Source organism: Portunus trituberculatus, chromosome 38, assembly GCF_017591435.1.
Source record: "Portunus trituberculatus isolate SZX2019 chromosome 38, ASM1759143v1, whole genome shotgun sequence".
Lineage (NCBI taxonomy): Eukaryota > Metazoa > Arthropoda > Malacostraca > Decapoda > Portunidae > Portunus > Portunus trituberculatus.
In genome coordinates, this window is record NC_059292.1 from 35,661,392 (window position 1) to 35,677,574 (window position 16,183).

Below are 16,183 nucleotides of genomic sequence, written 5' to 3' on the forward strand. Positions count from 1 at the left end.
TTAAGATGCATAAAGAAGCTACATGTCTTATAGAGATCGCAAAATGTCCAATCTACATGTCTTATAAAGATCACAAAATTTATATGCTGCAAGACTTATAATGTGTTCCCTAAATTTCTCAATTTCAAGTTATATCGCAAAACTCTGTGTAGTACTGATATGATATGTACAAATCATGGCAAAAAAAATTACTAGATTTAGAAGATCGCAAAATGTTAATAAGAAACTGTTAATAAGAATCCAAACAATATTAGAGTAACAATGAAACGTTAATGAAGTTTAAAAGCAACACTAACACATAAAAAAAAAAAAAATACAAACGACTAAATGTAAGAAACAAAAAAGAACACAGCAACCGTCTAAAAATGACCATAAAATAGGGAGAGGAATGAACGCCTCAAGATGGAGAAAAGGGAGGAGAAAAAGAACATCATTAGTGCACGTAAAGAACCATTAGAATATCTTTATGGGTTCTTGTAGTCATTAGTTTTCTTTTTATTGCCTGATTCAACATAGAAGAGTCTACGTATTGTCTGCGTATCAAGATTAATAGCCATGCATGAAAAGTTGCTTACACGGCGCTGTTTTTATTCACGTATTACAACCTCTTCGATACTGGGATACATGTTTACCTTGACATTTGTATACGATTAGACCATTTTGTTGACGTTTGGAAGGGTCTATGGAGATCAGAAGATTAATGGCCACAGTCTTCACTATTTGAATCCCCCACATGAGTTTCTGAAGCTGTATTCAATCACCAGATAATAAGCAGAATGAATATGGAAATGCGTCATGCTACTGAAGGGTTAATTTCTACTTACCGTGGTCCAAATTATCAGGCACAGAGAATAACGTTACTATTTCTTCCTTAATTATAGTTCTAAAATACAAAAGCGGACGGGGAAAATAAAAAAAAGGAAATAGATCACTGTGTTTAATGTCAAAGGTGAAAAGGATAACGGTAAGGTTTTGATAAATGACACCTGTGGAAATACTGAGGCTGTGATCCGAAACACCGCTGAAAGCCTCACCTTACCTTGGTCTTCCCAGTCTTGTAATGATAATCTACCTGACCGTCTGTCTCCGGAAAGAGAAAAGTATTGTGAGGAAAAATTCTCTCACTCTGTCTCTGCCTCTGTCTTTCTCTCTTTGTCTCTTTTTATTTGTCGGTGTCTGTCAGTTTGTCTGTCTGTGTCACTGGTCCAGAGGGTATATTGACAGAATCTAGGACGGAGAAACATTGTAAGTCTCTCTCTCTCTCTCTCTCTCTCTCTCTCTCTCTCTCTCTCTCTCTCTCTCTCTCTCTCTCTCTCTCTCTCTCTCTCTCTCTCTCTCTCTCTCTCTCTCTTCTCTCTTATCTCACTGATCAGCAAACCAAAATAACACGACCAAGAAAGAGAAAAGAGGAAGGCAACTCACTCACCGCCATCCCAAGAGACGTGGAATATTGAATAGGAACACTGCTGCTGCTGGAATGACCGTGGACTGAGCGCCGCCTGGCAGTCCCAGAGGCATTGCAATAGTCAGGGGGAGGAGGGATGGAAAGTTCTATTTATCACCTTGTTCCTTCACCTGAGGACGACGCAGCTGGGGATGTGGGCGTGAAACAGAGCTCTCGTTACACACACACACACACACACACACACACACACACACACACACACACACACACACACACACACACACACACACACACACACACACACACACACACACACACACACACACACACACACACACACACACACACACACACACACACACACCTATATTCATAGCAATAAAACATGTAACTATAATTCTATACTTAACCACTAAGTCTGTAATCTTATCGCCTTAAACTGGGATTTGTACGTGTCGCTATGATAACCGCTGAGCCTCGTGTGTTGTGGAAGTGGGCGATAGGGAGCAGGAGGAGGAGGAGGAGGAGGAGGAGGAGGAGGAGGAGGAGGAGGAGGAGGAGGAGGGGGAGGTGCTGTAAGTCTAGGAATCCCTCAGCACTCGTTTTCTGAAATCCTTAATGCTCACTAGGACTATTTTCAAAGGCCACAGAGATGAGTAGTCTGGTTCTCACGTTCGCCTTCCCTTAGTCGCTACAGAATACCATATAATCCTCTCAAACTACCACTGAAATCGGTGAAACTCTTGTAAATGACAGTAGCTTCACCGTATTCATTCTGTTCAAAGACGGAGGGATAAGCTTTGGGAATAAGTCGAGAAGGTTATGTAGGGAAGAGAAGTGGGTGGAACAGGAAGAATAGTGGGTGGAACAGGGAGAATAGTGGGTGGAACAAGGAGAAATGTGGGTGGAGAAAGAAGAAAAGTGGGTGGAGCAGGAGGAAAAGTGGATGGAGCAGGAAGAAAAGTAAGTGGAACAGGAAGATAAATGGAGTGGAACAGGAAGAAAAATGGGTGGAACAGGAAGAATAGTAGTGGGTGGGAAAGAAAAATGGGTGGAACAGGGAGAAAGTGGGTGGAACAGGAAGGAAAATGGGATAGAGTGAAGGAAAGTGAGTGGAAGAGGAAGTAATGGAAGTGAGCGTGGTGTGAGTGCGTAGACAGATTGAATGGAGGAGGTGTGAGTGGGTTAATAAGCGGCTGGAGTGTGATTGATATGAGAGAGAGAGAGAGAGAGAGAGAGAGAGAGAGAGAGAGAGAGAGAGAGAGAGAGAGAGAGAGAGAGAGAGAGAGAATACACATATAAACGATTGAAAAAAAAAATAGAACAATAAACTCAGAAATGCTACAATCTAAAGTAATGGAGGATGTGATACAAAAAGAAAAGGATTAGAGAAACTGAAGCCTAAATTAGAAAATGAAAGACGAAGACGAAGAAGAAAAAAATAGAAAGAAAACGAAGACATAAAGGAAAAAAAAAAATAGAAAACAAAGAAAAAAAAAAGTAGTGTAGTTTAGAGTTACATAAATCATCACTGACCTCTTCACAGCTCCCTCCAGTTCCCAGTCCCCGGCACCCAAACACCTACACGCCACAGCAACACACTAAAAGGTTCACCCTCAGCCTTACCCTCCATACCGTATTCCGTCTACCGCCAGAGCCTGAACACTGCCTCCTTTCCCTTAGAATCTCAGCAACTCCCACGCATCTGGAATACCCACACACGTATCTCATTTCTCAGTAAGTGGACAGACCATTCCCAGCAAGATCCAGGTAATTTTCAGAGACCACGAAGGTTATTAGTCTGGCTTCTATAGCTATATGTTAAGCTCCCATAGTTGCTTTTCCTCTTAGTGTATAAAATATGTGTTAAATTGTCACTAGAATTCCCCCAAAAAAGCACTTGAAACCCCTAATTACTCTATAACTAAAATTTCCTTGATGCTTTTCGTTTAGAGACAAGTTTCAGAAGCCACAGAGATAAGTTAAGCTCTTATTGGTATTTCCCCATTCATTTGCTGAGAGTCCTTGTTTAACTGTCTCTGGAGTAATGAAAACATAACTGGAAATCCGTGTTATGTCCTCTACTGGGAGTAATTCATGTAAGGGGCAGCCGTGACACAGTGGAACCATGTGCGCTTTGGGGTCTGAGGGGTCTCCAAGCGCACGGGTTTGAATCCTGTCCACGGTCTGAGTGTAGGTTGGGCTTCCTCACTCGGGCCAATGGACACTGAACTAGCGGATGGGCTTTGAGATAGCAGGTACCCCCAAAATAGTATCCCCTTTAGCCCATAGATTCCCGTGAAAAGCCCACATGGTATAAAAAAAAAAAAAAAAAAGAGACGATGGGTTTAGAAGTACGATCCTTACCACTGTCATATTCAAGTTCATTTTTATTAAGTCATCATCTCTCACCTTCACAACACTCAATACAGAAAACACACTATCACCAATGCCATCAAACCTTCCTTACCGCCATCCCGTCCTTAACCTCCTCAGTATCATAGCACATTTTTATATTCATTCTGGTTATTGTTTGGTGATATACAGCTTCAGAAACTTATGTGGTGATTAGAATAATGAAGGCTCTAGCCATTAATCTTCTGACCTCCATGAATTCTTCCTAATGTCAATAAAATCGTCTTACCGTACATAAATCTAAAAGTAAAAATGCGTCCCAGTGCTTTAGGGGTAAAAAATTCATCCATAGCTAAACGAATCCTCCAAACCCCCGGCTCTCGTTCCCCACTGTCTTACTGAGGACCATATTCTGAAACGCTTTGCTGTCACCATCACTAGTTTCCAAAAGTTCTAGTTGAAGATACTCGTGTTTTTAAGAGTGTTTTATGGTTCCGGTGATAGATTGCTAAGATTTCTAGTTTATTATAAGGAGAACTGTCTTAAAAACCCGGCTAGTTGTTTCTGGGGACTTGGAAAACTGTTGTAGTGAGAGAGTAAGGCGTCTCTAAGTACAGGCGTCACCTCTCCTCTCAAACATACACAGAATACACAGAACCATCTAAGTCCCGCTCCGTCCCGCGCCTCACACTTATCCCCGTCCTTCTCCATCGCGATGCTAACAACCCAGCAATAGAAAACTTGAACAACGCCGCAACTTGCATCAAACTTTTTAAGCCCTCAGCAAAATAGGCGTCCAGGACAGAACCAGCGAGACGCGCCGCAAACCACTCTTGTCTACCCGGACTGAGACTAACTTTTGGCCCATTACAGGAGGGAGAGAGAGAGAGAGAGAGAGAGAGAGAGAGAGAGAGAGAGAGAGAGAGAGAGAGAGAGAGAAGTTTTAGGAATTTGTAATTAGACTTTACATAACAGACTTTGCTTATCAAACTGAAAAATACTAACGAAGTAAAGCAATGAAAACCACTCTCTCTCTCTCTCTCTCTCTGCTTACCACCTACACTATCCTCCTTGCTCAGTTGATTTCATAGTTTGCTTCGCGTCATATTATCAACACAACTTAATGATTGCAGTTGGGGGAGGGTTTGAAATACGTCTCTCACCCCCACCTCCACCCCCTTCAGTCACTCCATTCACCCTTACTCTATTCTGACTCCCCTCACACCTTACTCAGTTGCTTTGGTAGAGTTTCCTTCACCCCCGTCAATGGCAGCTGTCTCTCTCCCTGCATTCCTGCTGATAAGGAAATGCCTAGATAAGTAGACTACTGAATGGCATAGGTGATGTTTTATGGTGTGTGTGTGTGTGTGTGTGTGTGTGTGTGTGTGTGTGTGTGTGTTCTTTCGCAGGGGAGTCCTCATGGGAGAATTGGCTACAAATCGCTATTGAGAAAGAAAATGGAAAGGAATGTTCGAGGATATTGGGAAAATGCAGTTTATAGCACGCACACACGCACTCACACACTTCCACACACACACACACACACACACACACACACACACACACACACACACACACACACACACACACACACACACACACACACACACACACACACACACACACACTTCCTCTTACCATCACTCACTTCCTTTTCTTTCTTATCAGGACCACACATTCCTCTCCACCGCAAACCGACCAACAACCATTATCGGAATGACATTTGTGGATGACCCTTGTCTGATTGGCTCTTCTTTGACTTGGCAGCACCATCCACTCCCCAAAAAGACGAATTGGTATCTAAATTTTTCGTGTTCGACCTCGCCGCAACCAGCCAGCCAGCCAGTCCTCGAGGCGCCGGAGATGTAAAAGCGCTTGATAGACAAAAGAGAAATTCCGTAGAGATCCTTTCTTTCTGTTATTTACCTATTTTTTCATGTTTTGAATTTGGAGAGAATAGTACAGGGAGGAGTGATTATGCGACAGGAGATACGTGCTGTGAGGTAGGCGTGTATTTCGTGGTTGTTTCTTGCTGCAATGATTTCTGTGGCGGAGGAATAAATAAGGAGGGTACGTGAAGAAGATATGTGAAGACTGTTTAGTTGTTCTGTTGCGGCTCTTGTCACCTGTGAATGGTTATGCGATACGACAAACATGCTGTGAGGTCAGCGTGTATTGCATAGTGTTTCCTGCTTCAGTGATTTCTGTGACGAAGGGAGAAGGAGGGTACGTGTGAAGAGTATGCCACTGTTATGTTGCTGCTCTTGTCACCTGCTCGCCCTCATCCTTCCCTCCTACACACACACACACACACACACACACACACACACACATCCAGTCATGAAATATTGCACAACACCACATTTATATATGAAGAGCCACCGGTCGCTGCTTCCTTTCCATAATTACACAGTTAGTGGACGACAAGGTGTGAGTGGAGGGAGGGAGGGAGGGAGGGAGGGAGGGAGGGAGGAAAGGGAGAGGTGGAGCAGTTGTGAGAATGTTAGATACTCATATTCCACTCACCGGGGAGATAATTAAGGGATGCTCTTGATGACGCTGCTCTCTCTTTCACGCTTTTTTTATTATCTCTCTCTCTCTCTCTCTCTCTCTCTCTCTCTCTCTCTCTCTCTCTCTCTCTCTGTGTGTGTGTGTTTCTGGTCGGATGGTTGAGAGAAGCGACGTCTGAATGTTCTTACGCTCCGCCTTGAATGCAATCAGGAAACTTTTGGCGGCAGGCATTGTAATAACGTTGTGGATGCGAGACAGACAGGAATGAAAGGCATGGCAAAGATGCATGACTTTTGTTCCCACAGCGAAAGTCTGAAAGAAAGAAAGAAAAAGGAAGATGGGGAACTACGAACGGAGAAGACAAAGTTAGATAATTTTCTCTTATTTCTTTTTATACTATGCTTGACGACAGTCAGGTTACATATAGTGCTTGTTCCGTATATTAATGCCATTTCCTTTCTTTCCAGGCGTCGGGATGGTCGCCGCCAGGTGTCATGGACGTTGAAGGCGCAATAAAACTTGTGACTGCGAAGTGCGTGTCGTGTGTCAGTGTCGTTCTGTAATCCGTCACTGGGAAAGATGTGTCACCAGCACTCCCACAGACGGTTGTATAAGTGATACGTTGCCGCCCGTGACAAGGTTCAGTGCCAAGGAGTCCCGGGCAGCATGACGTGGACTCGGCCAGTCTGGTGTGGGCGGGCGGGCGTGGTGTTAGTGGCAGCGGCGGTCCTAGCGGGGGTGGTGGTCGGAGCAGCATCAGTGGGGGGAGGCAACACACACCAGGTTATCCAGGACGACACTCTGCACCATCCCCACTCCCCCTGGTACCGCCATGCCCGCGCTCGTCGCCTCGCCAATCCCCCTAGCAGGGACTCCGAGTCCGCTGGGGACACCGGCGACGTGGGCGGCATTCTGCTACATGCGAACGCTTCCACGCCCTCCGGAGAGTTGAATACAACCCGAGGCAGCGGAGCAAAAACCGAGGACCGTCGGGAGGCGCGGAGAAGAGGGAAATCCCGCGAAAATGTGCTTTTATCTGCCGGCGAAGACCGTAGCTACAACACGTTCATAGATGGCAGGAGGCTCGGTAAGAGGTCGTCGCGGATGGAAAAGTGTGCCATCGAGCCGCCCAAGGTGAAGCGGCCCGGGGACCCAGACACCGACGACCGCGTGATCGACGTAGCGGTGATCGTGCCCTGCAATGAGTCCCACCAGTACTCCCGCATGAAGGTGCTGCCGGTGGTGGAGTTAGCCGTGCGCTACCTCGAAGAAAATGGCCTTCGTGGTCCATTAGAGAACTACTCCATTAAAGTGCGCTACAGGGACTCCAGGCTCTCCTCCACCTACGGACCTCTGGCTGCCGTTGACCTCTTCTTCAATAATTCTGCCGGTAAGTGGATGGTTTTACTCCGCATGCATGTTTTAAAGGAGTGGTGTGCGTGTGGCGTGAAATATTTACTTTGGATCGAGATGTCAAGTGTACGGTGTAACACTTTTTGTGATAAATACGGTGACAGCGTTGATACATGTCCTGATGTGCTGATATACTATTAGATACACGTTTATGACTCGATTTTATAATTGATGTGAATGCTACGCTTAAGTTATCCAAGCACTGGCAGCGGGGAGGCCGTTGGTTGCCTCATTGTTGGAGAATTGCTTCACAGGTGTGGGTATGGGTTGTTTTGTCAACGTTGACTCGCGTAAACTGTTAGAGCTCGGCTGTCAACTTTGAAACTTCCAAGGTAGCAGCGGGCAGAGGATAGTCAATCTTCAGACTTTATTCAATGTCTGGATGGAAGGATGAGCCTCGCTGCTCTAAGGAGATCAAGCAGCTTTGGTTTCTCTGCCTCGCCATAATTTTTCACCTCCGTAAAGAATGTTTCAAATATTCTGCTCGATAATTTTCACCTAATTATAAAGTTTGCTATAATTTACAATGCATAAAATTGATAAATTTCTTTCACTGATACGGAATAATGTAAACTGCCACGTATATTGCATGATGGCACGGAACATTTTTTGAAGTGAAACAAGATACTTTTTGTAAAGTATTGTGCTGATGCAGAAGGATTTACCTTCTCTTCCTGGCTGATCAATAGCAAGCAGGGAGCGAACGCTGCATGCCAAAGTTAACCCCATCGGGAAAGCTGTCGCTCCGCCGAATTTACTTGTCCAGGGCTTCCCCTCGTTCTGCTGGCGAGTGGCGGTGAGAGGTGGGCAGTTTTAGCCAATTTCATGGCACCTTGTGTGAAAAATATTGTTCTGTTGTCAGAGAAACCTATTTTTTTCCGTGAGGATACGAATTATAGCCCTTAGGAGGGTGGTATCAAAAGTATCTGGAGCAACCTGCGTCTGCTTCCTGTAGATTCGCGCGCACAAGAATGATGGCAGCTGAGGCGCCCTGCCACAATTGTGATATTTACCGGTTTGCGACTCAAAGCTGCTGCCGAAGAATTTTCATAAGCAAAGCCGAAGACGTACGAAAAGTTCACTAGAGAATGACAGTAACAGAAATTAAATTCGTAACAATGAAGTGAATTATTTTACCTGAAAATATAGCTTCATCCGGAGTGAGACGAGCAGGATTCAATAATTCATGAATCTTTCTCTCCTCCCTTCTGAGGTGGTCCATTGCCTCCCTCATATAAATGGCGAGGATGCCTTCAACTAGGTCTAAATTTACTTAGCTAGTAGTCGTGAAAGTTTTTTCTGCAAATTCAACTACTGATGGAATACCGCCTACCACTACGGGACTCTCCTACATTGCACGAATGAATGGTGAGGCATGACAGACTCTCTTCGGTTGGTGGCATTGCTTGTTGATGAATGTTTGACACAAATATACCCAGATATCTGTTATCTCGAGATTAATCAGTCATGAGTACGACTTCCTTATCAGTGGTGACACAAGGGATCATACGAATAAGCCCAGGTGATAAGTTGTATCAGATCCAACGAACCCAGAGCCTTTACTGTATGAAGGAAACGGAAAGTGACGATGGGGGGAAGTGGCGTGGAGTGTCGCAGATTGAGGTGCGCGTACATAGTCACGATAATAGAGCAACTCGCCACATACAGACACATATTCCTTAACATTTTGGCGCCTTATTTTGGACAAGTTTTAGTAAATTCCAGCGGAAAGGACTTTCAATCTTTGGCCTAACAAGGATTATGCATCATCAAGAGGAAAAAAAGTATCCACGAGAATCAAACAAATTATGCAAACGCCCTTGGAAAAAAGTGCTGATAAGACAAGAACATTTAATGGCCTCACTTTCCCTGTGTTCTTAATTTTTCAACAGTCTTAACTCCTCGAATCTGGTAATAATCTTAAAAACGCTGACAACTGAGATTTCAAGGTAAAAAATTATAAGACCGAGGAAAATACAAAACACGAGCAGAGAGAAGCGAGTGCGGCAGATGGTGGTCGTGGTCTTGAAGGGGTCGCAGGAAGGTGTAGTACTCGCACACAAAGCTGGTTGAATCTGGTCACGTCTAGCTTGCTCACTTTCAGGAATGTCACTGCTGCGCCACACTGCCCAACACTACACCAGTACCCGACTACTTACCGGCTTCTAAGAACAACAGAAATCGGATAACAGAGATTAAAAAGTATGGAATAACAAATTACAACATCCATGTTTGTGCTTTTGAGGTTATTCATAATCATCTTGAGCACTTCTTTAGTAACTGGTGCCTTCCGGTTTGACTTTATTTTGTTTTCTTTTCTTACCAGCGATTTTGCTATCTTAAGCGAGATATCTCTTCCTTGAAGGATTAATAAATGAAAAAAATATAAATGATTCAGTAAATAGATTCAGTTGATAAATAAATAAGCTACACTAATTTTAAGTAATAATTGAAGGATAGTAAAGGAGAAACATAACAGATATTACACAGCACTGCCTCAGGACTCCTCAACACGCTGCCAGCCTGACCCAGTGGCGTGTTCGAGGAAAGCAATCATGTCTGGTTTCAGCGTTTGCTTCTGCATCCATTGCCACGCCCCGACTGTAGCGCCGCGGGGTTCGTGTAAAAATAGGCTTCCATCATCCCTTCTTTCCCGCATCGCACTGGTAAGGGCGATAACGTTATTGTAGTCTTTGCAGCGCGTATCGTTTCTATTCCTGCTAAGAATTATATATTTTCGCAAGGCTGGCTGGCTTCACTTTCCCATTCTGCTTTTGAAAATATTGTTAACGATCGGTGAATGATTTTTATCCTCTATATTTTTCGCTGGAAATACTTGATGCTATTTCCAGTAACAGGTGCACGGCTAAAGGTAAAGGATTCAAATAGCAGCAGGCCAAATGGATTTCAGAAATGGTGTCTAACTGCTCACCATCAGCTTAGTGCGTCATTCCTGCAGGGTAAGGGATCCCAGCAGCGGACTTGGTGTTCTTAATTAAGAGACATATAGTAAAATGTTATGTTTATTTATTGATCTTACCTATGTACATATTTATTTATTTATTTATATATCATTAAGTAAATGTCCTCTCTATTTGTAAGAGCGAAAAATGGTTGGTATTTCTTCGCATCCATATCCAGAGACACTGCTTCAGCTTCAGGCCAAGACGAGGAGGAGCTGGCTGTGAGCTGAGATGGGAGTGAGTGTGAGGGAGCGAGGCGTCTAGGAAGTGGTATTACTCAATCAGACCTCAAAGTGAAGCTGCAAGTGTCATTCGCGAGACTGTATAGCACCGTCATTACTACGACTGTTACCATTAACATCAACACCATTACCAACATCAATGTCATCATTGCATTGTTATTACTGTCCTCACCATTATAATTAGTATCTTCATCATGAACACCATCACCATCTTTACTCACACCATTATCTTCATCATTGAAAGTCGTCACCACCACCAACACCATCTCCTTCACTACCACCATTACTTATACAACAACAACAACAACAACAACAACAACAACAACAACAACAACAACAATAACAACAACAGCAGCAGCAGCAACAACGACAAAAACAACAACGACAACAACAAAAACAAGAACTACAACAACAACAGCAACAACAAAGACGACACCACCACCACCACCAACAACAACAACAACAACCACTTCTATCCATACTCATTCAGTGACGATTAATCCTCTTCCTCCACCACCACCTCCTCCTCCTCCTCCTCCTCCTCCTCCTCGGTCCTATTAGAGGAAGTAGATCATGTTGCCATAAATCACCGTCGACAGTGTGACCTTGCCGATTACTGTGAGGGAAGAGGGGAACTGGGGGAGAGGGGAGAAGCAGGCGGTGGTTGAGGGAAGGAAGGGGTGTGTAAATCCTGCCAAAGAAGTGAACGATCTCCCTCTTTTTTTAGGCCTACTCATTATATGTCTTTCTTGTATTCAGAGTTCTATGAATTTTTTTGAGAGCGCAAACACACATATACATACATACATACATACAGACAGACAGACAGACAAGGAGACAGGCACACACACACACACACACACACACACACACACACACACACACACACACACACACACACACACACACACACACACACACACTCTCTCTCTCTCTCTCTCTCTCTCTCTCTCTCTCTCTCTCTCTCTCTCTCTCTCTCTCAAAAAAGGGACAACAAGAATACGGCAGAAATAACACCTACTCAAGATACCAATCCGAAAATAAAATCATAAAAATGATCAAAAGAAAATATCCAAAGTTACTAATCATATCAGTAATTTTTGGCTATAAACGCCCCACAGAGTCTCCCATTCACTACTTTGTCCTATGATCTCGTCCTCTGCCGCCCCCAACCACTCCCCAACACACGCAGGTTTTGGCAGTAAGGAGGTGGTCTTATCTGTGGTGCTTCTATTTCTGGTCACGTGAGCCATTTGTGGTCATAAACATTGCGGTGTGTTTCCCATTTACTTGTCTTTCTTGAGACCTTGCGCATTCCATTCTGCCCGGTGGTAAGTAGGTGGTTTCCTCTCCTGGAGTCACGCGAACGTCTCCCACCAGTTCGCAGAAAAAGAAAAAGAAAAAAGGGAAAAAGAAAAACTGGAGTCGTTCGCAGAGAAAGAAAAGATAAAAGAAGAACTGTAGTCATTATTTTGAAGTGCTTCGGGACATCATTCGGACTAGTTTTAAGGGCCACAGAGGTAGTTAGTTGGGTTGCAATGAGTGTTTTTTCTTTCTTTGATGATGCTTTCTTTCTCTTGACCTACTAATAAAACCATGAAAAAACAACAACAACAGGAAACTCTATGAACGTATTTCAGACTGTGTTCAGAGTGTTTCGAGAAGAGACGCTGACATGTTTGAGAATTCGCTGCTGTGTTTAACCCCTTCACTGTTATGACGCATATTCATATTCATTCTGCTTACTATTTGGTGGTTTTATACATTTTTAGAAAGCTATGTGGGAGATTAAAGTAGTGAAAATTCTGGTCATCAATCTTCTGACCTCCATAAACACTTCCTAATGTAAATAAAATAGTTTCATCATACCAAAATTTAAGGTGAAAAATGCTTCCCAGTACTGAAGGGGTTAAAGGGTACAGAGGTGATTAATAGCATTTTCTTGGAAGTTTTCCTGTTTGAGTGTTTCTTGACCCGTTAATTCAACCATGAAAAGACTCTATGAAATCTCTAATAGCTTTTTGTATACCTTGTTGAAAGTACCCGAGATAAAAAGCGCCGAAATGTTTAAGAATGCGGTGTCAGAATGTTATTATCAGAAATAGCAACGATCCTACAGTCTTCAAGTGGCCGTGGTGCTGTAGTTTCTTGCTTACCACGACGTCATTATATCACGATCTTAGTATTAACCCTTTCACTGCAATGTTTAACAATTTAAACCTGTAAAACCATTTTCTCTATAACCACCTATAAGAAATAAATGATAAGAACAGACATTTTTAAACAATACAATGTTTGAAGGGGATGTAAAGTAAGGTGTCTCAAAGTAATAATAATAATAATAATAATAATAATAATAATAATAATAATAATAATAATAATAATAATAATAATAATAATAACAATAATAATAATAACTAATGATTCATAGTTTATTTGCCAAGAAACCTATATGCGCTGACATATTGACGATTTGGCCAACAATGATTTCGAAATAGTCAAAAATAAGCTAAAAAATCATGCAATAGATGTGTTTCCTTAGTAGTTAGTGATTAAGGGAAAAAGTTGCAAACAATAGTGAAAGGTTTAAAGAGGAATGACAGCTGGGTGATGGAAATTGATTGTGTTATGGCGGCACAACGAGATCATATCATCAAGGTGGAATGGTTAGCGTTCCTGGCCGGAGAGAACCTGCTGAGGGATTAGGGAGGTGACGCAGCGTGACTGGGAAGGCTTATGGCTGAACGGTGAGGGATTGTGAGTGAAAAGATGCATTTTCTTTCTATGATTTGTCGGTTAATGTTGATATGAAACGTCCTGGATTTTATTACATTATTCTCTTCTCTCCTCCCTCTCTCTCTCTCTCTCTCTCTCTCTCTCTTTTCCACCCTTCTTCCTTCCTTTATTTCTTACTTCCTTTCTTTCTTACTTTTTCCCTTCTTTCCTTCTTTCCTTCCTTCCTTTCTTCTTCCTCCGAACATCCTTCTCTCCCTCCCTCCCTCCCTCCCTCCTTCCAACACACACACACACACACACACACACACACACACACACACACACACACACACACACACACACACACACACACACACACACACACACACACACACACACACACACACACACACACACACACACACACACACACCTGCTCTCCCTCCCCCTCCCTACCACCTCAAACTTGTTCGTCATGAAATTTACAGTGTGGCGCTTCCTCTTATTTGCTTTGGCCTCGTTCTGTCTGCATATTCATGTATGATATTTTCACATTGAGCTGGAAATATGAGAGCTGAAAGACCACCGGAGAAAAAAAAAAAAAGGGGAAAAGTAAAAAAAAAAAATGTAAGATAAAGAAAAGTATGAATGAAAAGGAAATTAAATGAAAAAAAGAATGAAAATGAAAAAAAGTAATCAAACTAACTCAGATTTTCCTCCTGAGAAAATGACGCACAGTGACTTTTTTTGTTTATTTTTGTGTGTTGCATATATTTTTCTTAAAGTAGAGTGTATGAAATGACTTTGCGCTGTTAACTTTGGGAGAGATAATGAAGAAAAAGGGGGAAAGAAGGAGAGCACCAGAGAGAGAGAGAGAGAGAGAGAGAGAGAGAGAGAGAGAGAGAGAGAGAGAGAGAGAGAGAGAGAGAGAGAGAGAGAGAGAGAGAGAGAACATGCTTATTTAGACAATCCCTTTATTCTCACCTGGATGTCTCACCTGGATAACCTTTTCTTATGGGTCATGTTTGGAGATCAGGCCTGAGAGAAACTAGAAAAAGATCCATTTCTATCGATGCACCAGCCAAAAGACTTGACTAAATAAGTTTTAAGGAATGTTGAGAAGTCCATTGCATATAACTAGGAAAAACTAATGATATATAACTGTAAGCAAAGTATACTAACATTAATGCAGACTTAAAGTGACCAGTATCGTCCAACTCGGTGGCATATAAGGGTAATATTTTTATGTTCCTTAAGAGGGATTTTTGGCTAAGGAGAATAGATTAAGAAAGGAAACATAAGGAAATAAAGCATCAGTCCCAAAAGAAGGAAAAAAAATAGTGTTTAACCCCTTCAGTACCATGACGCTTTTTCATATTCATTCTGCTTACTGTTTGGTGATTCGATACAGCTTCAGACACTTAGAATAGTGAAGACTCTGGCCATTGATTTGCTGACCTCCATAGACCCTACTCAATGTAAATAAAATCGTCTAATCGTACCCAAAACTCAAGGTAAAAAAGAAAAGCGTTCCAGTACTGAAGGGGTTAAGATTGATTTCGGCTAAAAAAAATAAATAAAGAGTATAAGGAAATAAAAAAAATACCAGTTCCTAAAAGAAAGATGGAGAAAAGTAGTTCAAGAGGAAAGTCCAAAATTATTTCATGAAGTGTCCCGAAACCTCCCTCTTGAAAGCCGGTAAAGAAAACAAAGAAATAAGACCCAATGAAGGTGCCAGTCCCTAAAGAAAACTATTCCAAAGCAAGTCCAGAGCTACAGAATTACTTGGGGACGTCTTTTTTAACTCTCTCTCTCCTCTTTAAATCGTAGTCATATTTGCTTATGTACGTGTCTTTCAGCTCACCTGCGTCAGCTTGTCTATGTGCAACGATCAAGTCTCAAGTCACCTGCACATTTCTACCGTCACCTCACGCTCGCCTTTCTTGCACAGCTTCGCTCATAATTAGTCGCGTTGGCTTGCTCATTAAATTTCTTTCGAAGTCTTTGAAAACTTGCCTGTATTTTATTTTTACTTAGGAGGTATTTAGAAATATTAGAGTATGTAAAGATGCTCAGAGCTGGAGAAACGGAAGGCCATGCTAGGGCAAGAGCAGTGAATAGGGGAGAGAATGGAACGTGCCTTGTGTGCTTACATAGAGGAGAGTAGACTAAGGAGGGGCAGAGCGAAAGGACGCTGGGAAGAGAGTGAGAACTGTGAGAGAAGGTGAGAGAAGTAGGACAGAGTTTAGAGGATAGACGAGGCCAGCCAGTGTCAGTGATTAAAAGTAACCTACTTAGGCTGTAGAGAAGAGTGTGGGTGTACTCCTACATTATCTTTCTACCCTCTCTCGAAACGTAATGATGAAAGAAGGCTATGAATTAATGTAATGATTGTAACCTCCTAATACTTAACATGATGCAGTGTCTAGGATCCTCGCCCCCGATCAGACAATATTTCTTAGTTTTATTGATGTCGCGTGAAGTGATATACCTTATCAGAGTGGTAAGACAGGAAGGGTTGATAGAGCTATTAGAAAAAAAACCCATGAACACACCTTAACACCTTGAGTAGCATGACG

General features: G+C 42.6%; 1 protein-coding gene across 8 annotated transcripts in view; it reads left to right on the forward strand.

Annotated features, from left to right (window-relative positions):
- Window positions 1–16,183, forward strand: part of LOC123514788 (atrial natriuretic peptide receptor 1-like) — a 491,631-nt gene that overhangs the window by 117,547 nt on the left and 357,901 nt on the right. For all 8 annotated transcript variants that reach the window (XM_045272955.1, XM_045272962.1, XM_045272960.1 and 5 more), the window contains one exon: window positions 6,739–7,661. In XM_045272955.1, coding sequence (XP_045128890.1) covers window positions 6,938–7,661 — 724 coding nt within the window. In that variant the 5' untranslated portion in view covers window positions 6,739–6,937. The remainder of the gene's footprint in view (window positions 1–6,738; window positions 7,662–16,183) is intronic.